This window comes from Petromyzon marinus, chromosome 14 (assembly GCF_048934315.1).
Source record: "Petromyzon marinus isolate PM22_M1 ecotype Great Lakes invasive population chromosome 14, UKy_Petmar_22M1.pri1.0, whole genome shotgun sequence".
In the NCBI taxonomy this organism is placed as follows: Eukaryota; Metazoa; Chordata; class Hyperoartia; order Petromyzontiformes; family Petromyzontidae; genus Petromyzon; species Petromyzon marinus.
This window is the reverse complement of record NC_133680.1, coordinates 1,288,479-1,310,985: the sequence shown is the minus strand read 5'-3', so window position 1 is coordinate 1,310,985 and position 22,507 is coordinate 1,288,479. Positions and strand designations below refer to the sequence as shown.

Here is a 22,507-nt window from a genome sequence, read left to right as displayed (position 1 = left end):
TGTCAAGTGTATTGAGTTGTTGTTAATTGTGCTTTTGGCCCACTGCCAACGCAGCAGCCACAAATACTGTGTTTGGTTCAAGAAAGGCCCCTTTGGAGCAATATAATTCGATTGATTGACCAGGCAGGAAACTGCTGAGCCTGGCAATTAGATTATTGCGTGGCAATATTTTTCAGGAGCAAAATGTCAATATTGAGGTCTGCTAGCCACTAGAGGGCTTCACGAGAGAATTCGTGTATTCTAGATTTGAAGCTTTCGTGACTGCAAGGATCCATACTCTTTGGTTCTATTCGGTAAAGTCACGTAGGTAAAAAATAAAACAACAAAAAATCACGACGTTTCGGCCACAACACAAGTGGGCTTCATCAGGTGAAGGGACCGGACTGTCCAAAGGACAGCGTTGGAGTGAAAACAGCCAAGCCCAGGTCGCGCCCTTTAAGCTGTGTGGGAGGAAACAAAAGCGCCTTGACAAGGCGCTTAAAGGACGCGACCTGGGCTTGGCTGTTTTCACTCCAACGCTGTCCTCTGGACAGTCCGGTCCCTTCACCTGATGAAGGCCACTTGTGTTGTGGCCGAAACATCGTGATTTTTTGTTGTTTCATTTTTTACCTACGTGACTTTACCGAATAGAACCAAAGAGTATAGAATTCGTGTAGTTTTGCTATTCCTCCACACATAATCAAAAGTGTATTTCCCGAGGAAAACCAATCTAGCTAAGAAGCATACCACAATTAGATATTTAAAACACAAACTTAATAACAGCAATTATGTTGCAAAATTATATTCACACTTAACTCTAGCTATTTTGATAGTCAGTTTACATGAGGAGAGTGATGGCAGAACGGATATGCCAAGATACGAAACTAAGTGGTTCCAAAACTTTGGGGCAGCTACATTAAATGCTTTTGCAAAATCTAAGAACTATTAACAGACAATCAGACGCGCGTCGCAGACTTTTGGAACTGTCCAATGGTAATAACAGGTCAGACAAATAAATATCCTTGTATAAGAAAATAGCCCAGTCTACAGTGGTACTACTTAGCTAGCACAATCACCAAATAATGTGTTTGGTTCAAGAAAGGCGGCCTTTTTAAAGCCACAGCTCCATTGATTGACCAGGCTGGAAGCTGCTGAGCCTGGCACGCCACCACGTGCGTCCCAATTTCAAATCCCAAATCGGCGCTCCCATTGGTCCAAATCCAAAGCGGCCGCTCCAACCACGCGCGTCTCTCTCGCCCGTCACGTGGGCGCGCTCGCGGCCAATGGGCGTCGTTGGAGGGCGGCGCTTAGCATTGGCGATGGAGGCCGTGGGCCGCCGCCTCGCCTACTCCGTGCACAAGTGGTCGAGCTACTCGGCCTCCTACGTGCCCGAGTGAGTCTGTGATCGCGCCGCGACGAGGTTGCTGTCTACCCCTGCGCCAGTGCGAAGTGACGCCAATTGCTTCGTGCGTTGATATTTTGACATTGCCACCCCGCCGCCATTACGCTCTTGCTTGGGCCTAATCGCGGCCTACGCCCTCCGTACTTGCCTGAGCCGCTTGACCGATTTGAGGCGCACGAGCCCTAGCCGAGGGATCCATCCCAGAGCCGTCGCAGCTCTGCGGGGGGGGGGGGGGGGTAAATATAAATGTTTGTACAATAGTTTAATCGCTTTTAGTTGGTGCACATTGGAGATCGCTGTGCGTACGTGCAAAGTAACGTAAGCGGGTCGATGCGCTTCGTGAGCGGGGAGGGTTGGCCAGCGTGTGGTTGCGGTCAAGAATAATTACGGAGTGGAAGCCGAAGGTTGCAACGCGTCCCACAGAGAGAGGCAGAGACGGGAGAATTAGTGTGTGGCCGTTTGGTGGATTTGTGTTTTTTTTTTATTACAAATCACCTGAAGTACGCAGACGAAATCAGTCCTTCGTGTTTGTGTAAAGTCGTTGAAGCGGCTTTAATTCATTTGTAGCGGGAGGTTGGTGGCCGGTTTTGTAAAACGAATTGAGCCTTTAGCAGTCTATATAATACAACTTAAAAAACAACGTAAGTGGTTGCGCTTAGTTGGCAGTGTGTATTACCGAGCGAGTAGTGTACATATCAACCACTCCACGACCACGCTTGACGAGTGTGCGGTATAGTACGTTTTATGCGTTGAATGGGATCCAAGAGTGTATATTCAGTATATGAAGTGCTCTTGCCAAAACATCCGTCAACCCAGCAACTTCTATTTGGCAAGTCTGTCTTCTGATGAGACCGGGAAAGTCGAAACGGGTCCATAGTTTGCATGCTTAAACACATGCTCCTGAATAGTTTGGTCTGGAAAGCCTGTATAGGCTGATAGACTCAAAACGGGTTTTTATTCACTTGTGAAGACGCAGGATTACTTTTATTTTCTGGAAACCACTCGAGTCGTTCTGCCATGTAATATAAAAAAAACCTGAAATTAACATTCGTCTGCAACACTGCCTTAAAACGAAACGTATATGAAAGGCGACGTTTTGCCCAAATGTCCCTTCGTATCAAAATAAAGTCCAGAGAGGTAGGAAGATAGTTTGCTATGTGATCGTCTCCGTATCAGGGCGACGTTGACGAGCTTAAGTGATTGTTTCACGTTGTAATGCAGACTAATGAGCGGATGCGTACAGCAGCTGAAGTCGGTTTACGTAGTTTGCGTCGGAGAGCACTCTTTGGTATAAATTAATGTCATTGTGGCTTGTAAAAGGTTCGTAAGTAGTATCGTAAAACTACTCGAGTGTTTTTTTTGCAATACAAATCAATGCATTCTTTTTACAAACGCCTTGAATAGCTGCACGTGGTCTGCAGTGTTATCTTGTGTCACTGAACTCGGATTGCACCCTCATAACGAAACGTCGCTTAGCGAGCGAGTAGATTGTAAATGCTTGAGTGGTTTTATTTTGTAACTTAGGCAAGGACTGTTCGATATAAATGAGGTTCGGTGTTTAAATGAGCAATGTCGAATAACGAGCGATTTCATACAGCAGTGTAAGTGGTTTCACATTTGTTTGTAACGCACATTAGTTGGATGGGGGCATAAGCTATTTTGATTTTCACAAATTATCAACAGCTCTGGTCAATCCACTGCTGGATAAAGGCCTCCCAGAGCCACAATCCCTTGCGATGCAACATTTATCTGCATATTAAATCATAAGAAACAATAGACTTTATTTCACCAGCTGCAAACTCATGCCTGCATCATGCCTTGTTTGCAAAGGTGACCTGGATTAATGTTAGAGGACAGTGAAATACAGACATAACCAGGGAGAGCATAACATCCTTAAACACAGATTGTCAAGCTTGGAAAATGTATGCAACAGCAAAAATTATACAGAGTGGAAAATGCCGCTTCAGTTTCTTTTCTTGGCTCAAGAAAATGAACTCGTTTTGTTCAAGAGTTGCTGCAGAGAACAGGCAACTTCGTGGGTTGCCATCGCTCTGTGGGTTTCTCTTGATGAGGTTTGTGTCTCCCCGTGTCGTCGCCCACCAGAAACATCCTCGTGGACATCTCCAACGACCAGTCGTCACGATGGTCCTCGGACAGCAACCACCCTCCGCAGGTGTGGAGGGAACACTGCTCGACTGTTTCTCATCAGCAGTCAGGCTTGCTCGAACCATTGCTGGTGAACTGCCAGGTGCATAAAAGTGGTTTCCCTAGGAAATTCACGATTCATCAATTGGTCGGTTGAATTCTAGTTTTAGGCTCTTACGATACTTAAATCACATTCAGAGATTGCACCAGAGACCTTGCAAGTCCAGCGTGCTAACCATTAGACCATACAGCAGCATCCCGCCGGTTGAAGAATTTAATTAATCTGTGAAACTTGTGTGGTCGTTGAGTAATTTTCCCCCGCTGCGCATTCTGATCTCGCTCAGTTCCTACTGCTGAAGCTGGCACGCACGGCCGTGGTGCAGAGCATCACGTTTGGCAAGTACGAGAAGACGCATGTGTGCAACCTCAAAAAGTTCAAGATTTACGGCGGCATGAGTGAGGACAACATGACGGAGCTCCTGGCTAGGTCGGTTTACGTGTTCCGGAAATCTGTAGGGGTCGAGAGGGGTCATGGTTTGGATTGTGAGGCTGATGTAAGAACTAAGCCTTTGTGTTAAACAGAACTAGAGTTGTAAATGTTTCTTTTTTTTCTATTATTATCAGTTATACTACATTAGAAAAATATAGAATTTGTAGTAGATTTCTGTAAAAAAAGTATCTTAAGTGTTCAGTGCATGAATCCAGCTGCATCGTTGTGGTTGAGGATTGTATTTTATTGTTTTTCCTCTTTTAGTTCCCACTGTGGCAAAAAAAAAAATCCACTTAACGCATTTGTGTGCTTTGCAGCGGCCTGAAGAATGACCACAACAAGGAGACCTTTTCACTGAAGCATAAGATCGAAGATCAGATGTTTCCTTGCCGCTGGATTAAAATAGGTGTGGGCTTGGACACTTGCGTCGATGCATACCTTTTTTATGAATATTGATTTTTAATAAGCTCACCGATCATATTGTCAGCCATGATCAATCATTTACCTGAGCCATCGACCATCTCACTTGGTTGGCTAAGGCGATGAAGTCATGTGTGATGTCATCTCCTGACGTCACCCGTCATGCATTGTGTGACAGCATCTCGTTTTGCGGCTCGTAAATGTATTGCTGTAATCCGCTAATTAAATAATTCCAGAGACAAACACATTTTGGAAAGCCTTATATAATCCATACATATGCGTGATTGTTCTTGTAATTGTTTATTTGTGTGCTCAGTTCCCATCCTGTCATGGGGCCCCAGCTTCAACTTCAGCATCTGGTACGTGGAGATGCACGGGGTGGACTCTCCTGATGTGGTGCTGCCCTGCCTGCATTGGTACAGCAAGGTGTGTCTCGTGATAAAGACGCCCAATGATTCGCTTAGAAATGTCGGCAGACTCCATACAAATTGCTTTTATAAGCGATCTTTATACAGAGCATCCCAGGGTGCTTTGCAACAAAAATAAGGCAAAGTAATTGGCCAATCCACACTGCTGAAAATGTAACTAATGCAAATAGAACTGACGATGTGATTATTGTGAATTTTGTATTGTACAGTGTATCATGGTGTTGCCATATGGCAGGAAACCTACGTTATCTCCTGCTGTTGTTGCGTGTGAATCCACGAGTGCTGGGAGCACAAGGCCATCTGGCTGTTCCGCAAGCTGCAGCATTACGAGGCAGTGTGACCCCACGTTATTTTACATCAAGAGAGTCTAGAAAAAACGCGTTGGAGCAATCTAACCAAGAAATAACAAATGCACACACTGACATCTCGGCGTCTCTTTTATCGGCTAGAACCGGGGCTTAATTTCACAATTTCTGGGTTGCTGGTGGCCTGGAGTAGTAGGCGGTAGTTGACTAGGAGACATAGCCATCGTTTCCGTCCGCACAGTACCGCGAGCGGGAGGCGATCCGCTTGTGCCTCAAGCACTTCCGTCAGCACAACTACACGGAGGCGTTCGAGTCGCTGCAGAAAAAGACGCGCATCGCCCTGGAGCACCCGACGCTCACGGAGCTGCACGACCGCCTCGTGCTCAAGGGCGACTTTGCCGCCTGCGAGCAGCTCGTGGAGAAATCCGTCGGCGGTGAGGCCACCGCGCACACACTTCTAGTGCAGCGCTGTATGATAGGTGTGCAGTGAATCATCCGTTACAGTTTGATTTTGAACGCTTTGCAACTAAGTGTTTGTGTTGGCACTGACCATCGTTTCTTAACACGGCAGGTACGATAACTCTGGTACAGATGATCCAGCGCGAACAAACTGAGTATAAAGTTGTGTTGCTCTTAGAAATATACTGTGTTGGAAACTGGAAAAATTATCAAAAGGTTTCCCAAACCTTGGGCACACAAACTAGTGCTCAGGCGACTTTGTACTTTCAACGTGTTTTGCCCTGACAACTGCCTGTCAGCTTCTGCTTTTGTTGTTTTGCTGTAACTTCCCACTGCTGGGCAAATGTCTTTCCCATTGCATAGTAACACAAACCTGCATTGAACTCGCACTTTAATTGGCGAGTTTATAGATAATAAATTATTATTATTTACTATCCTCTGCCAATCCATTGCTGGATGGAAGGCTTCTCCATGCCATATCGTTTGGCTATACTTCACTCCCTGGACCAGTTCCGATATGTCACTCGCCGCTGATTTAAGCTGTAGCCGGGAATTCAGCTGAGGTGGCTGGGTTTATAGCATGGTGCACTAACCGCCTGCACCACTGGTCCACGACAATTTATAATTATGGTTTGCAAATAATAAAAGTGCGTGACATCTTGTGAGTTGTTTCGACACTGCTTGTCGTTTCAGAGGGGCTGTTCAACCACTACATCAGCCAGCAAGAGTACAAGCCCAGGTGGGCGCAGATCACACCTAAGAGCTACAAAGGTGGGGTTCTTGCAGCTGTTATGCGTTCGGGAGCTGCCCTGCAGGAATTATCCCTAGTCTCGCTTGTGGGCAATGGGGCACTGACCTCATCTGCTGTTGTGTCCTTAAGATGACGGCGATGACAGCCGACCTGGGATGCGTGGAGGCCACCAGATGGTCATCGACGTCCACACAGGTGAGGGCGGACAGTCCCGTAAGGTGGCCTGTCTGTGTCTAACTGGCGATTGCCGTTAAAATGTAAATTAAGTTGATAGCGCGCTGATTGTGCCTGGGGATTGCGAAACACGTCTCGCCTAACTCCCGAGTTGCAGTGATGATGATGCTGCGTGTGAAGTTAATCAAATTACTTGGGTGATGCTGCTACACTCCCGTGGCACAAAAGCACAAATAACAAAAACACTCAACTCGTTAGTCAGTAACACCGTGGCTTTAAATGACAAAAGTCTGTAACATTTAGAGAGGTCACCTTTATTTAGTGAATGAATAAGTAATCTGATTGTCAACTCGCACAAGTAGTCCAGTGGGTTGGCTGCCACTTGATTTTATACAAATGAAAAATCTAATAACTTGTGTTGCCATTAAGACAGCACTGATTGAAATTAAGATAGAGAACGTGTGTATACATACATGTCCCACCTGACATGGTGTACTGATTCAATATAAGGTCAAATCCCGTGTGCATATGTGTATATACATGGCTGTCCAATTGGAGGCTCAGAAGCGACGCTTACAACAACCGGCAGAGCGCCGGGCAGCTAAATCACAGAAAGCTGGTGTAGTCGGGAGCACAGATGGTGCATCTAACTAATCAATATAGTCCGTCAACGCATAACACTTGTGCCTGCCCCGTAACCTCGTGCTGATGATGTTGATGAAATGCAACCTGCTTCAGAGCAGAGGTATGATGTTTTGCTCTCCTGGCCGCTCGCGTACCACAGAGACCGTCTACCTGTTTGGAGGATGGGACGGAACTCAGGACCTCGCGGACTTCTGGGCGTACAGCGTCTCCAACGGCCAGTGGACGTGCATCTCCAGGGACACCGCCAAGGAGGTGAGGTTTTATTTCTCCAATTACCGGCAAAAAAACGGTTTTATCCCGAACGTGCGATAAGTGTCACGTCACAACCCCATTCTGTCGGCAATTGGTCCGCAGATGCGGATATTGCAGAGCTACGTCTTGAGATCCCATCAAATGACCTCAGGAGGTGGCACCACATTCCCACCTGCCTTGCCTTTTAATGTCCGTCACGTGACAGTCAAACTCGTATTTTTTTATTCCCAGAGCTAGGACATAGCCAAATTAATTGCAGAACCATATTTAATGTGATGCAATCATTGTTAACCAGGCTGACATCATCATCTTGCTTTGCTTGAGAACCTAGTTTAATTACAGCCAGCTGCCTGGATTTAAACCCAGGATCTCAGCGGTATAGCAGTGGCATCTTGATCGGCGACCCAAGTTTGATTCCCGGCCACCGATAAAGGGATGGATAATCTACGGCCCACTTGCCAGATACACCCCAAGACTTCACATCATACGACCCACGGGCCACATGAGGTCCACCGTCATAATTTATTACTGGATATCGCGCAAGTATAAAACACGGCCAGAAGTGCCAAAGGAATTAAGAACCGATACTGGGACAAGCGCTGTGGTGACATCACTGCCACTTAGTGGCGAATGGCAGCTGTTATTGGGGTTGCCAAAGGCATTTGAGAGTCTGATGCAGCAACCCCGGGGCACGGAACGGGTTTCTCACGCCTGCTCTCTACTGGGCTAACATTTCAATTGCAGAATTTTTTTGTTTGTTAACACAAGCACTCGACAATGAACTCCTCAGCCATTCCAGGAGTCGTTGCAGTTCCATGTGGCGATTCGATTCCGAAGCAACGTAATTATTTTTACCTTGATGTGAATGTCCACCACTCGTGGCTGCAGGCTTAACGTAAACCAATTGTGTAACATTCATTTCAGTTGCAGTCCACTGCCACATGAAGTCTCCCAATGTGTTTTTTCGAGGGGTTTGTTTGACTATACTTCACTATGCTGGCCAATGCGGGTTGGTGAAGTTAGCTCAAGCCCATTTTTGGTTCATATGTAACTCGGTTTTAATGTAAATGAGCTCTTTACATACACACAGACACACACAGGATCTCTTATCTTATTTTGACTCGATCCACTCTACGTAATGCGGGAGTCGTGTTTCACAACTAAAATTGTATTGGAACGGACGTAAATTGGAAAATGGGGAAAGGCAGACTGTCGTTTGGTAACCAACACTCGAAATTTAGAAACCCTGCTCTGGAGGGAGACCGAAAGAGGAACACGTGGATTGAAGACCATACGTGGGTTAATGGTTTCGACGACTAAGAAGGCTTGGGCAGGGCGCGTCGCACCTAGTACTTAGATGGGATGATGGACGATGGTCAATAGTGACGGGAGTAGCAACAAAGGCGCGGGTCGCATCCCAGGGGACGTCCAACTGGGAGATGAAGCGATGGACTTCGCGTGCAGGTGCCTGGTGGATTGTGAGAGCTTGGGGAGAAGCGCTCATCCAGCAGTGGAATGACAACGGCTGATGATGATGCTCCAGGAGGAGGGCCTTGTGAGTGTAGATCCTTCACCCCGTCTCCCCTACTGCCGTCCCCCATCCGGCACCCATCCCGCATGTCGTATACTATACTGCGATTGAAATATTTTTCAGGGGAGGCCCACCGAGCTATATAGCTCTTTTTCAGAAGCGACCTGGCTACAAATGATATCTCAACGAAGTGGCTTATCATCATGTGGAAATTTATAGCGGCTAAATACTCATCATGCATGTTGATTCTAAATGTGGTGAGAAAAACTGGAGCATCTGGAGAAAAATCCACACGACCACGGAGAGAGACACGCAAACTGCAAATATACAGCTGGCGTCAGGGTCGGGATCCAACCTGTGACCTATATACCAGGTGAGGTAGTTAACATCTTGCCACCGTGGCGCCCCTATACGACACAGGGAGGCCCCAGCGCACGCTCGTGCCACAAGATGTGCATCGACGTGGAGCGGCGCCACATCTACACGCTGGGGCGCTACCTCGACTCGCTGGTGCGTAGCAGTAACGCGCTCAAGAGCGATTTCTACCGCTACTCGATTGATGGCAGCAGCTGGAGCCTGCTGAGCGAGGACACGTCGGCCGATGGGGGGCCCAAGCTCGTCTTCGACCACCAGGTGAGACGGCGGCGGCGGTGTGGAGAGGGAAGACGTGGCAGGCCCGGAAGCTCTTTTCATGCGCTCACTAATTCACTCGGCTCGGTCGCTATTCTATCGCTACTACCATTGTTATCGTTCTCGTCACCTTCCCTCGTTGATTCCTCCACCCCTGTTGATTAGACGGAGGGCTGTTGAGCCCCCCCCCACTCCCTTTCCCGCCAGCGATGATGTTTCCAGTCGAGTCGTTGGCCGCCAGGCGAGGCAGTGACATCATCATCCGCGAGAGTTTTTTTTTACTAGAACAACATACACAGGAAAGAACCGAGCCAGAGAATGTGATGCATGGAAAATAGGTGCCCCCCCCCCAACAGTGGTCCAGCAAACAAGGGAAATAGAAACGCAAGAGACAGGAAAGGGAGAGAAGGGGAAGAGTAGGAAGAGGTAGACAAAGGAATGTGATAAAGAGAGGCGCGATAGGAGATGAGTACACAGAGGGGTGGACAAATCTAATTGGTTTAAATTTCGATTTAAAGCTTTCGTGACTGCAAGAAATCATCTTCTTTGGTTCTTTCGGTAAAGTCACGTAGAATGAGAATAAAATAATAAATTGATAAAATAAAATAACACAATAATATTCTCACGACGTTTTGCATACATAAAAAAAAATTTCGTCTCCCCCCTCCTCTTTTCAAAAAATAGATGGACTAGTCCTGGGCAAACTGCCAATCGCTGCGCGTGACGCAAACGTTTTTTTTTAAATAAATAAATATGCCGTTTTAAAAATACATTTATGCAAACCGACACACCTGATGATGACCGTTTGAGTTATGGTCGAAACGTCGTGAGAATTTTTTATTGTTTTATTTATATTTTGTTATTCTGTTGTTTCTCTTCAACGTGACTTTACCGAAAAAACTAAGAATATGAATTACTGCAGTCACGAAAGCTTTAAATCAAAATTTAAGATGAATTTAATTGGTGCCGAGCCGACAAAAGGACACCGACTCTTCCTGAAAGTGGTTAGCGAGCGCTCGGCAGAGCCCTGCCACGCTCCACTGTGGGAATCTCTTGCGCGCGTGATTCGGGCCAGCGCCCGCTGGTCGGCGATTTTCGTGCGTTCCATTGCGTCAGTGGTGACGATTTTTGCAGGCGAGTGACCGAGCGAGTCCATTTGGGTTTGGAGTTGGCAACCGCCTGCGTGCTCGGCGGTCGTGCCGCGTTTTAGCGCGAGCGATTGTGATTGCGCGCCGCCGTCGCCGCCACTGCGGTTGTTTTTGTACTGAAATCCCCGGTCCACCCTTTGCCCTGGCCAGCTGAAGTTGGCAATGACCTTGGCCTAATGGGTTGTTTGTGCTCCCACTGTACCCCCACACAGTGCTGCCCACCCACGCACGCAATGTATGCCCGCATACACACAGCAGTTTTGTGTGCTTTATGGAGTGAGATTTTCAGCAAGGTGTTTGTAGAAAGAAATATTGTTGATTTACGAATCACCTCTCTTGCATTGGTTGTATTGGTGATCACACTGGCCGCTGGTTTTGGTCCATCTTCCTGCCTAGCTGCTTAAACAACGGTGCAAGTTTCTCAAATCCACCATTCCGCCTCTGTCCATCAGGCAGTATAAATGGGTACACCACAGTCAGTGGTTTGGTAGGACGCGTGGTGGGTTAAAGAGTGTGTACTGCCACTTCTTGAAAGAGTAGAGGTTCTTCTGTCAGTTGTGCTTTGATTGGTGCAGCGGTTCACGTGCTGTAAACCCAGCGAGTTCAATTCCTGGCCACGTCTCACGTAAGTGACGAGTTATATCTGAACCGGTCCTGGACTCCTCCACCTGCACCAATCTGCATTTACCGGCGTGGTGAAGTACGGTGAAACTACCTCGTGACTGATACGGCATGTGGGGGGCCTTCATCCAATAGTCGATTGACAGGGGCTGTACTTTCTACCTACCTCCATCTACTCGCAACAAAAGCTACTTTCTGGACACTGCGTTTTGTGTGTTTCCGTATTCTCTGGATTATAAGATGCACTTTTTTCTCTTGTACCTTAAAGCAAAAGTTGGGGGATGCGTCGGCGTGAGAGCAGATTCGTAAAATCTTTTTTGGCACCAGGCACAAGGTATTTGCGTCCCACGCCGATCGTCTCTCCCCGTGCCCTCCTCTCCACGCCAGATGTGCATGGACTCGGAGTGGCACACGGTCTACACGTTCGGGGGCCGCATCCTGACCGGCGGGGGCCAGGGCGACGAGAACCGTGGCGGTGGCGGTGGCGGGGAGGCTCAGTTCAGCGGCCTGTATGCCTACCACTGCCCCACACGCTGCTGGCGCCTGCTGCGCGAGGACTCCAGCAACGCCGGGCCTGAGGAGATCCAGTCCCGAATCGGCCACTGCATGCTCTTCCACACGGTGCGCGGCGACAAGCGAGATTTTCCCGCAGCTCCAAAAGATTCCCTTTCCTAAACATTCAACCAATTGTTTGGTGGTGGCGATGCTGCTGCTTGGCAGTGGATGCACGAATAACGGGAAAAATTATCCCGCCGCGTTCGTTGATAACGCTGCGGCCTTAAGCAGAGGGCAGTGTTATTGATGAATGTGTTGAATTGTTTCAGACATGTACCCGGTTAAACATCTCCCATCTCAATCGTAATTTTATGCTAAGCTGTCGATCCTTAATGGTAACTGCACTTGCAATTGCATTTGACTCGTATATTGTAGCACAATTGTCACCCTGTACCTATTTAATGTTTCATTGAATTTGTAATTGTACTCTTATTAGTCTAAAAATAATCTGCCTGAGCCGATTGATCACGCTACAGGGAATTTATTATTGAGCATTGATTTATGTTTGTGGAATAATTTAGATTTTTCATGCAAGAGTTGTACTTGGTCTGAGCTCCTATGAAGGCCGGCACGGTATACGAGGGGGTGGGTGGTCAGAACCATGCTTCAAAACTTTTATTGCCCCATTGGCAATGTTTACACTGCACAAGGTACTCATTTGAGGCTGACTTGACCTAGAGGAGGCCCAGGACGGTTCATATCATCGTCACTGGCATTGGCCGTGAGTGGGAATCGAACTCGGGTGGCCAGGTTTGTAGCGAAGCATGCTATAAGCTGCACTACCGCTCCCCTCGAACACAATGGTGCCCCCCCGTATTGCCTTTTAACAGACTGTTGGGGAAAGTGCTTTTGGTGAGAACTCATTAGGGCCGGTAAGGCATAGGAGGGGCTGGTGGGGCCAGGAATATATAAACTTGGACGCACGCATGTGAGATATAAATAACCCTCGAGGTCACGGCACTGAGCGACCACCTCTCTGCGCTTTTGCTCATTACGCTGAGCGACAGGCCCAGTGAGTGAGAGTCCGCCGCGTGTGTGTCCGCTTGTGTGTCCGCTTGTGTGTCCGCAGAAGAACCGCCACCTGTACGTGTTTGGTGGGCAGCGGGCCAAAACGTATCTCAACGACTTCTTCAGCTACAACGTGGACACGGACCATGTGGACATCATCTCGGACGGCACCAAGAAGGAGTCCGGCATGGGTGAGATGGCGTGAGACGCGGCGCGTGCGGTGTGGCCGAGGTGATGAGGTGCTCTCGGCTACGCCTTACCCCGTGTTGTCCACTTTGCAAACTATCGCTTGTTGTGATGATCGTTTTTTATATTTTGAAAAGTTTATGAAACCACAAACTTGTTAATCAAAGTTCGAAACAGAGATATGTTAGCTGTAAAATAGAGTGCTATGCTAAACGATTTGTTGCGTAACCAAAAGTGGTTATAGGGTGCGTGCCGTACATCAAGTACCGCATGTATACCATACGAGGTGGTCTCGTGTGTGCCGTGACGTGACTGTTGTGCCGTAATAGTGTGTGTGTGCCATGTGATGTGTGCATCCCGAAACGGTTGTGCCGTGCCGGTTGTGATGTGTCTGTGTCTGCTGCCGGTAATGCCGTAACGATTGTGCCGTGCCATTCCTGACGTACGTGTGTGCGCGTTGGTGTCTCATGCCGGTCGTGCCCTCACGGTTGTTGCGCGGGCGATTACGTGCCCGGGCAGTGCCGATGACGGGCTTCACGCAGCGCGCCACCATCGACCCCGAGCTGGACGAGATCCACGTGCTGTCGGGGCTGAGCAAGGACAAGGAGAAGCGCGAGGAGAACGTACGCAACTCCTTCTGGGTTTACCACATCGTCCACAACACCTGGTGAGCTTGCAGCCGCCACCACACCCGCCGCGACACCCCGCGTGCCTCCCTTCCCTTCGTCCGCCTACCTATGTATGTATGTTGAACTTGTTTCGCACCGTGCATAGCCAGCCGGGCTAATCGGAGGTGCGTGTGGTGCGGACCGACGGGAAGCGAGCGGGACAAGGGGTCCACCGTGTACCCCGCTCGAAACCTTACGACCCACGCCGCACACCAGGGCTCGCTTCCCCGTCATGTCATCTTCGTTGAACTTTGGAGAGAGTCGTTAGCCGTGTGATCGGTGCGATTTTGCCACAGACGGATGCGCAAGGACGGGTCACCCGATGTCCTTTTTCTTGGACTCGTCTACGCGACGAGGCTGAGGAATCACGCAACCTGATCCTCCCGTCACCAAACGACTGCTTTGTACACGCGGCCTATTTGTGATCTTAACGACACGTCGTGGATCGCAACCGTGTCACATGGCGATGAATTACGTTACTTCCGATCGCTGAGCAGGTCGCCACTTGCCAGTAGCGTCTGTGTCCAGTGCGAGGTCCCACTTCGCCTTTTGACGTTCTCTGGTCTGACACTGGTGAGACTAGGCGCGAAAGAAAGCTGTCTCTTGTATAGGCCAATCAGTTTCAAAGACAATGCATATATCATAATATATGCATTGATAATTATCAGAGCATGCTTTGTTTGCATGTGTTCACCACAAGTTCGTGCGGTGAATGCGAACTTGATTAAATCTTGACTTAAAGCTTTCGTGACTGCAGGAATTGATATTCTTTGGGTCTTTCGGTAAAGTCACGTAGATTGGTTCAAAGAAAATAACAAAAAACTACGACGTTTCGATCGCAACACAAACGTTCATCATCAGGAAGGTCTTCAGGAAGACGAACGCTTGTGTTGCGATCGAAACGTCGTAGTTTTTGGTTATTTTCTTTGAACCAATCTACGTGACTTTACCGAAAGACCCAAAGAATGCAAACTTGATTCCTTTCAAAGGTTTCTATTTGGTGTTTGAACATTTTAACACCAGTTTTATTTCCAGAAAGGGTTAAACCTAGTCTTATTTGTTATGCAAGTTACTGAGTTGCGTGCACCGTGTGCTGTACACCCCAAGGTCGTGCGTTTACAAGAACTTCCAGGCCGGGAAGGAAGGGGCTGCCGGACGCGGCAGCGTGGAGGAGGAGCCGTGCCCTCGCTTTGCTCACCAGCTCGTGTATGACGAGGTGCACAAGGTGAGCAGCAGCCCCTCCATGCTCACCGTTAAGCATCGGCCACGATCGATCCACAAGCAGCCGTCATCATTTGGCGAGCCACCCTGCTGCGCACGAGCTGATCTCGCAGCTCTATCTCCTCGGTGGATGTCCAACCTTGACGCGTCTCATCTCCAGGCTGCCACTCTTTCATTATTCTCAACCGTCAGCCGTTTCCGCTTACAGTGACGTGTCCTGCCCAAGCCCCGCTTACTTTACACAACGATTCTAATGGTGTCATCCACCTGCGTAGAATGTGTAATCCATGTGGTCCCTGGTTCTGTAATTTCAAGTAGGCCTCACTTCGCGCGAGTGCCGTTCTGTATGCGACATATCAACCTGCTCTGCTTGAGAAACCCAGTTAATCACAGGTGGCTGAATCCCAGATTCTCGAATCCGGGATCTCAGGCATGACACCTCCAAGCCGCTCGGCCACCTCCCGTCGTGGGCCGCATGTGAACCGACGTAAACGTTTCCGGCAGGTGCACTATCTGTTTGGGGGAAACCCCGGGAAGCCGTCCCTGCCCAAGATCCGACTGGACGACTTCTGGGCCCTCAAGCTGTGCCGGCCGGCGCGCGAAGACCTCCTGCGCCGCTGCCGATACCTCATCCGCAAGCACAGGTCAGGCTCGATCTACTGCTAGGCTCTCCGCTCTGCTCGGCTCGCCCACCAGCCACAGTCTCGCCTCGCAGCCGGGCTCGCTCCACAGCTAGTCTCGCAGCTAACAACGGGGGGGCCGGTGGTGGCGCGTGCAGGTTCCAGGAGAAGGCGGTGACGGAGCCCGTGGCGGCGCTCACGTACCTGCAGACGGAGCTGGCCGACACCGTGGATCACTCCGACCCCACCGAGACGAAAGAGGTAGCGGCTTCTCATCAGGGGCAACAGCCGAGTTGCGAGCAGGCTCTACGTGTGTGAGGGCGAAGGAGCGACGCAGCAAAACGAGCGGAGCGCGGGGTGTGAAAAAAACGCAGTGAGGTGGCACAAAGGGGCAGCACAGGTGGTGCATCTGCCAGCCACCTCAGTCAACCCATGGCACCTGAGTTTGTCCTTTGACCTCCTGCCAGCAGCGATCCTTACTCGCATCACGTGATTGCCTTAGAAGTGCACCTAGCCTCTTACAAGTGGTGTGGTGACGTTACCACCACTAGTGGCGGCTGTTGTTATCTATGGCTTATGGGAACAGATGAGCACCCATGTGAGTGGAACGGCTCGTTTGTATCGCCCGTGTGGAACAGATGTTTTTGTTCTACCGTCTGGAATAATCTCTCACCTTTCACCTGCATGGGATCTGCACGCCCTCCAGCTACCAAGAGGCCGTGAGATAACCAGGGGGAGTGCGATGATTCATTCGCTACGCTATGAACCCGACGGCCGAAGGTTAATTCCCGGCCTCCGCTAACATCGGTGGCGAGTGACATCTGAACTGGTCAAGGACCTCCTCCTTGCTCACCCACCCCTTTTACCAACTCGCACTAAGTGGCGTGAAGTATGGTCAAACTCCAGTGACCGTTACCGCACGCCCGAGGCCTTCGTCCAGCAGTGCATTGCCGTGTTGTTTCTCTTTGACAGTTCCAGCTGCTGACGTCGTCTCTCTTCAAAACCACGTCAGACTTCATCCCCCTGGGTGAGTGGCGCGACGCACGTGCGTGCCCGGCACCCCCATCTCGGCGTGACGTCCACGAGTCGTATTTCGTAACAGCGCTCATTCATCCGAGAAATCTGCACGCGGTGGCTTTGTTGCGATTTAGGACTATCATGAATTCATGCCAGTTGTACGAAAGTGATTGTGCCCATGTTAATGTTTAGGACGAGGGAGCGAATTAAACTGTCCGGTTGAAACTGGACTAATGAGCTGTAAGAACATGACACCGAATCGTGGTATTCCATTGACTCGGCGGGAAGGTGAATCGCTACATACCAACTTAGACCCACAAGGCAATAGCTTTTGAGCGATGGTTCCTGTTGAGGTTGCTGAGCGAGCCAGGTGGACAGTTTCGGCAAGAGTCTCATTATGAATATGTGAAACTCTGCCGATGAATGATTGAAATCGGCAGGTGTAGTTGCTATGCGCCCTGCAGTTTGAAATTGGCGGGCTATCGTTAAATCTTCATCGGCGGCTTCCGTGAGGATGCCTTAAGCCTTTCAAAACAGTCACGTTTTGTAGACACAATCTGGACGGTTTCAGCGGAGAGGACTGGCCCCTCTGCCACCACCCCCGCCACTGAGCCTGCTGGACTCCCCCCCCCCATCACCGTCCCATCACATTCCCCGCAGGTTACTCGGACGTGGACGAGACGTATGCCCGCCGCTCGCAGCTCTTCGACACGCTCGTCAATTTCTTCCCCGAGAGCATGACCCCTCCCAAAGGGAACCTCGTGGATCTCATCAGCCTGTGATGCTCGCCGCTCAGGCTCCGTCTGGCGCCAGTACCACCACCACCACCACTGGTGATGGACGGCGGCAGCGCCGGCGGAGCTACGGGTGGGGCTGAAGAAGTGGCCACCACCGCCGCCGCCACCACCACCAAACCCAGTGCCTCGCTCGGTCATTCGCTCGCTCCTGCAGGTGCAGTTAGCCAGCGTAGAAGCAGACTCCCGTGCGGCCGGCTCAGCGTGCGAACAGAGGTTGGTCGCCCGCCTGTGTGCATGCGCGGTCTGTGGTCGGTGAATCCAGCCCAGGGCTCCAGTTCATACAAAATTACAACAAGGTCGCTGGCAGAACGGAGTCGTTGACTCATAGCCATGGCCAGAGCGCGAGAGGTATTCTGGATGTGGTGGACCGGGGAGCGGAAATATTTAGCGGGTCACCGGCGTGGTTAGACCCGGCTGAAGCCAAGCCCCGGTACCTGTGCGCACAAACGGCGCGTGCCGTGGGTTGCGTAGCGGACCCGTGGCGCGATGGTTACCATGGTCATGCTGCAGCTGTTGCTGCTGAAGCACATTTCATCTCATCACGTCGACTGGCGCCACACAATGCTGGGCAGGCTTGCGCCACGGCAGGGCGAGGGCTTCCACGCGTGTATATTGTAACATTTTAAACAAACATTTTGACAATGAATTATTTTTTCCCCCCTTATAAAGAATTGTTTTCAAAAGGCATGAAACTCACACAGTTTTGTTTGCGTGCGTGAAATTGACACATCTTTGCTTGCGCTTAAAAGGCTGGCTTTGAGTGGCCAGTGCTGTCTTTGATTTGATTGCTGCCAAGTATAAATAAATTGTGTGGTGGTGCGCGTGGGGAGGTGGGGGGGTGTGTTTGGGCGTTGCTGTACCGTTGGGGCATGGGACATTGAGTGCTGTGAACTCTGCCTTGACGTTGTGTCTGAAATTTACTGGAGCGTTAATAATGTTTATGTCCGTGCAGGAGTCGGGCGGGGTGAGTGGCGCTGCGAGTGCGGCGAAAGCCACAGCGACCTCATGAGATCATGTAGCTAATTCAGGCGTCATACCACCCAATCGTCGTTTCTGTATTGGGATTGTTAATCAAAATTTTTCTCTTTTATTTTCGTTCAGTACAGCGACCGCGCGTTTCCATTATTTTTAGGGGTAATGGGCGACTGCACTACAAAACGCTGTGGGAAAAAAATCTCACCACGTGGTGAAGTTCTCTTGGTATGGTTTGTCCGATCGGAGCGGGGCATTTGCCCTGCCGCCGTGGCCCGCTGCTCGACAGTGCAGCGTGGGAGGTGGTGGTTCACCGTCCAAGTGGGACGAGCCAGGCCACTTGCGGCACAGCACAAGCGTGACACCACCCTTGCTGCTGCGGGGGTAGTAGCCGTGGGTGCCACGCCCGCTGTGCGTCAATTTAGTTGTGGCAGAGACGTCGATGAGACTTGGCACAGCGAAAAAAGTGCCGCATCACGTGAAGGCCCAACGGGGGCAAGTTGGTCTTGGGTGGGGGGGGGTGGGGGACTGAAGCTGGCCCCTCTACCTAGCAGACTAGGAGTTCTGAACCGTAGAGTTTACAGGTAAGAGGGTGGGTGGGTGGATACAGATTTAAGGAGTCGGCTGATTCAAATTTTAACCTTGACTTGTATGTATTATTCTGGTTACGTACATTTTTATTGTTAAATCCACAGTACATCACGGATTGAATTTACTGTCGATGAAGTTGAAGTCGGCTTTGTTGCAGCGGAGGGGAGAGACGCTGTAGCCGATGGACGGAACACTTGGGGGTGACACGTTGGCAGAAGAATGCTGCGGGGTACCTTACATGGCTCCAGTAACAATTTGGGTTTCTCTTCAATGGGAAAGGAAACCCTAATGAATACTCATCGTATACTCGCGTGTGTTAGCTACAAGCTTAGAAAGTAATGTTGAACCCTTAAAAAATAGTGCATTCTAGCCTGAGCCAGAGAGTCCAACCCATTTGGTTGTGCAGGTGGTGGAACTGCACTGGCTACTACGGGCTGGAAGGTGGGGGAGAAGTTGGAAAAAGTGGCCCATTTTTTTCCTTGTAGCAGAGCTCGTACCAAACACACTTTGTGTGCCACTGGTCAAACCCTTTGCCTTCATTTGCCAAGCGCCAGCTGCTTGCGCCCAAACTCCTCGGCTACAGCGCTCAGAGACGCCGCATTCAACTGGGGAGTTACCAAGGTGTACCCAACGATCGTTGCTTCCACATTGTCAAATGGTGGTGCCCCACCCCGGAGACGAGAACCGGTGCCACCGTGGACACCACGTGGTGCTGTGCCCCTACCGTGTCCCCCCCCCCCCGCCACCAGTGGTTGAGTTCTCACGCTCGGCACGGCTCCCCGAGCACGCTCGAGAGCGAGGATCCCGGTTCGCTCGTTCCGTGTGCGTGCGTGTGACCCTTGCATGCACTTTTGGACATTAACCGCATAATCAGTGGCATTTTCGTGAGGATTTGAATCTGCATCGTTTCTTGAGAGAGGCTCGTTAAAATGAGAATGTTAGAGGTAGGGAGGGAGGCGAGCCACATTAAAAACGTGACATTGTGTGGCGTCCATTTAATTTTCCACCAAAACTGAAGACTGGTTCCATCTTTGGAGGTCATCTCTTTTTGGGTTGTTGCTCGATTGTATGAAGGAGGTATTGGATTGAGGAGGGAGGCAGGACATGCAGAGGAGGTGTTGGTTTGTGTGTAGAGGTGTCTGCGAGTAGGTGTGTGTGAGCGAGTAGTTGTGTTGGCTAGTGTCGCTGTGTGTTGGTGTCTGTGACTCGTGCAATGCCTCGTGCACTGCACCACTAACAGCATCTTGAGTTTGATTCTCAGCCACGGCTAACATCAGTGGTGAGTGATATCTGAACCGCTGCTGTGCCTGCCTAGGGTTGACTCAGCCTTATGAGTACCTGGTGCATTGTGTAAGCATCATCACTGGGTAGACAAAGGCAGCTGGGCGTGGTGCTTCCCGCACCACCCCTCGCGTGTGCTGCGCCGGCCTTAAGAGGTGCTCACTAACCGCATTTCCCCAACTAGGGCTATATGGGGGATCTTTGTCTTCGTGTGATGTCTGTGTCAGAAGACATCTATGTGAGCAGTTGTTTGTGTGCATGAACAGGTGTCTTGTGTGTAAGCAGGTTTCTATGTCTGAGGAGGTAGCTTGTGTGCGAGCAGATGTATTTTGTGTGTGTGTGGGGGCAGGTGTATTGTGTGTGTGTGGGGGGGGCAGGTGTATTGTGTGTGTGTGTGGGGGCAGGTGTATTGTGTGTGTGTGTGGGGGGGGGGGCAGGTGTATTGTGTGTGTATGGGTGCAGGTGTATTGTGTGTGTGTGGGCGCAGGTATATTGTGTGTGTGTGGGCGCAGGTGTATTGTGTGTGTGTGGGCGGGGGGGCAGGTGTATTGTGTGTGTGTGTGTGGGGGCAGGTGTATTGTGTGTGTGGGGGGGGGGGGCAGGTGTATTGTGTGTGTGTGGGCGCAGGTGTATTTGTGTGTGTGGGGGGGGCAGGTGTGTGTGTGTGGGGGGGGGCGCAGGTGTATTGTGTGTGTGGGGGCAGGTGTATTGTGTGTGTGTGTGGGCGCAGGTGTATTGTGTGTGTGCGGGCGCAGGTGTATTGTGTGTGTGTGGGGGGGCAGGTGTATTGTGTGTGTGTGGGCACAGGTGTATTGTGTGTGCGGGTGTATTGTGTGTGCGTGCGGGCGCAGGTGTATTGTGTGTGTGCGTGCGCGCAAGTGTATTGTGTGTGCGCGCAGGTGTATTGTGTGTGTGCGCAGGTGTATTGTGTGTGCGGGCGCAGGTGTATTGTGTGTGTGGGCGCAGGTGTATTGTGTGTGCGAGCAGGTGTATTGTGTGTGTGGGCGCAGGTGTATTGTGTGTGTGTGCGGCGCAGGTGTATTGTGTGTGTGGGCGCAGGTGTATTGTGTGTGTGGGCGGAGGTGTATTGTGTGTGCGGGCGCAGGTGTATTGTGTGTGTGTGGGCGCAGGTCTATTGTGTGTGTGTGGGCGCAGGTGTAGTGTGTGTGTGTGGGCGCAGGTGTATTGTGTGTGCGAGCAGGTGTATTGTGTGTGTGTGTGCGAGCAGGTGTATTGTGTGTGTGGGGGGGGGGGGCAGGTGTATTGTGGGTGCAGGTGTATTGTGTGTGGATGCAGGTGTATTGTGTGTGGGGGCAGTAGTGCAGCGGTTATCGCGCTGCGCTACGAACCCGGCAACCCCGAGTTTGATTTCCGCTCACAGCCACCAACAGCAGTGAGGATTATCTGACCTAGTCCTGCACCTCCCCTAGGTCGACTCAGTCTCAAATGAGTCGACCTGGTGCGATGTGTAAACATCGTCACTAGGGAGACAAAAGTGGCCGGGCATGGTGCTGGCCACCCACCCCCTCGTGTGCCTTCATAGGTGTTCGCGAACAGCACTGGCCCCAACAATCTGTTAAGGCTACACGGGGGGTCTCTGTGCGAACAGGTGTCTGGATCAGACTGGTCAGTTACGCTCTGCCTCAATGATTTAATTTACTCACCGCTTGCGGGATCCCGCACGTTTCGCGTGTATGTATTGTACATAAGTTGTAAAGGCTGTATTTTTTCGTCAGTATTATTTCGTAATAAAAGTTGCAAACGGAACTTCTGGTTGGTTAGCGTGGTGCAGCTCTCGCTGCCATTGCTATGACGCAAGTGACTTGGTATTGACGCTGCTGCTGTTGGCAGTGGTGCACCACCAAAATAAGCAACTTAACACAGTCGGCCATGAAGGGGAGGCCTATTGCCCGCGAGTTCGCATATCGCGGCGAGGCCTCGCTCAACGCGTGGTGCTCGCACAACGTATTTTCTCTATAATGCGGTTCTTCGTCGTATCTCGCCAAACGTGATCGTGACGTTGTTTATGGGGAGATTGTCTTTGCTGAATGTGTTTGTCGCTTCAACGCGGAACGTTTCAGGAACGCGTCTACCGCTTTAAACGAGGACTGCACCTGTGTTTGTAATTTTTCTTTAAAGCCACACAGTGCTATTGACGAAGGCGTTGCGTTTTTTTTCATCTTTAAGAAAGACCCAACTGCACACGCCTGT

At 50.4% G+C, this 22,507-nt stretch overlaps 1 protein-coding gene across 4 annotated transcripts; it reads left to right on the top strand.

The window, feature by feature from the left end:
* Positions 1-1,242: 1,242 nt before the first annotated feature.
* MKLN1 (muskelin 1) lies at positions 1,243-22,452 on the top strand. 4 transcript variants are annotated; one of them, XM_076066979.1, is made up of 20 exons: positions 1,243-1,372; positions 3,485-3,554; positions 3,871-4,013; positions 4,334-4,422; positions 4,753-4,862; positions 5,390-5,603; positions 6,322-6,399; positions 6,509-6,574; positions 7,338-7,450; positions 9,402-9,614; positions 11,768-12,001; positions 13,005-13,134; positions 13,649-13,796; positions 14,905-15,022; positions 15,523-15,662; positions 15,797-15,899; positions 16,611-16,665; positions 17,316-20,808; positions 21,000-21,262; positions 21,333-22,452. In XM_076066979.1, exons 1-18 carry the CDS (start codon positions 1,263-1,265, stop codon positions 17,435-17,437), a joined length of 2,256 nt encoding a protein of 751 aa, XP_075923094.1. In that variant the 5' UTR covers positions 1,243-1,262; the 3' UTR covers positions 17,438-20,808; positions 21,000-21,262; positions 21,333-22,452. The 4 variants fall into 4 exon arrangements, with proteins under 4 accessions (XP_075923094.1, XP_075923095.1, XP_075923093.1 ...); XM_076066980.1 differs by having other exon boundaries at positions 5,411-5,603; positions 21,000-22,452; XM_076066978.1 differs by having other exon boundaries at positions 21,000-22,452.
* The last annotated feature ends 55 nt before the right edge of the window (positions 22,453-22,507 follow it).

Bases quoted from the DNA above. Each gene is read 5' to 3' on its own strand.
- MKLN1 (XM_076066979.1), top strand. From the start codon at position 1,263: ATGGGCGTCGTTGGAGGGCGGCGCTTAGCATTGGCGATGGAGGCCGTG. The intron at 4,014-4,333 runs GTCGGTTTACGT...TGTGCTTTGCAG, and splicing joins ATGACGGAGCTCCTGGCTAG to CGGCCTGAAGAATGACCACA. The intron at 4,863-5,389 runs GTGTGTCTCGTG...TAGGAGACATAG, and splicing joins GCCTGCATTGGTACAGCAAG to CCATCGTTTCCGTCCGCACA.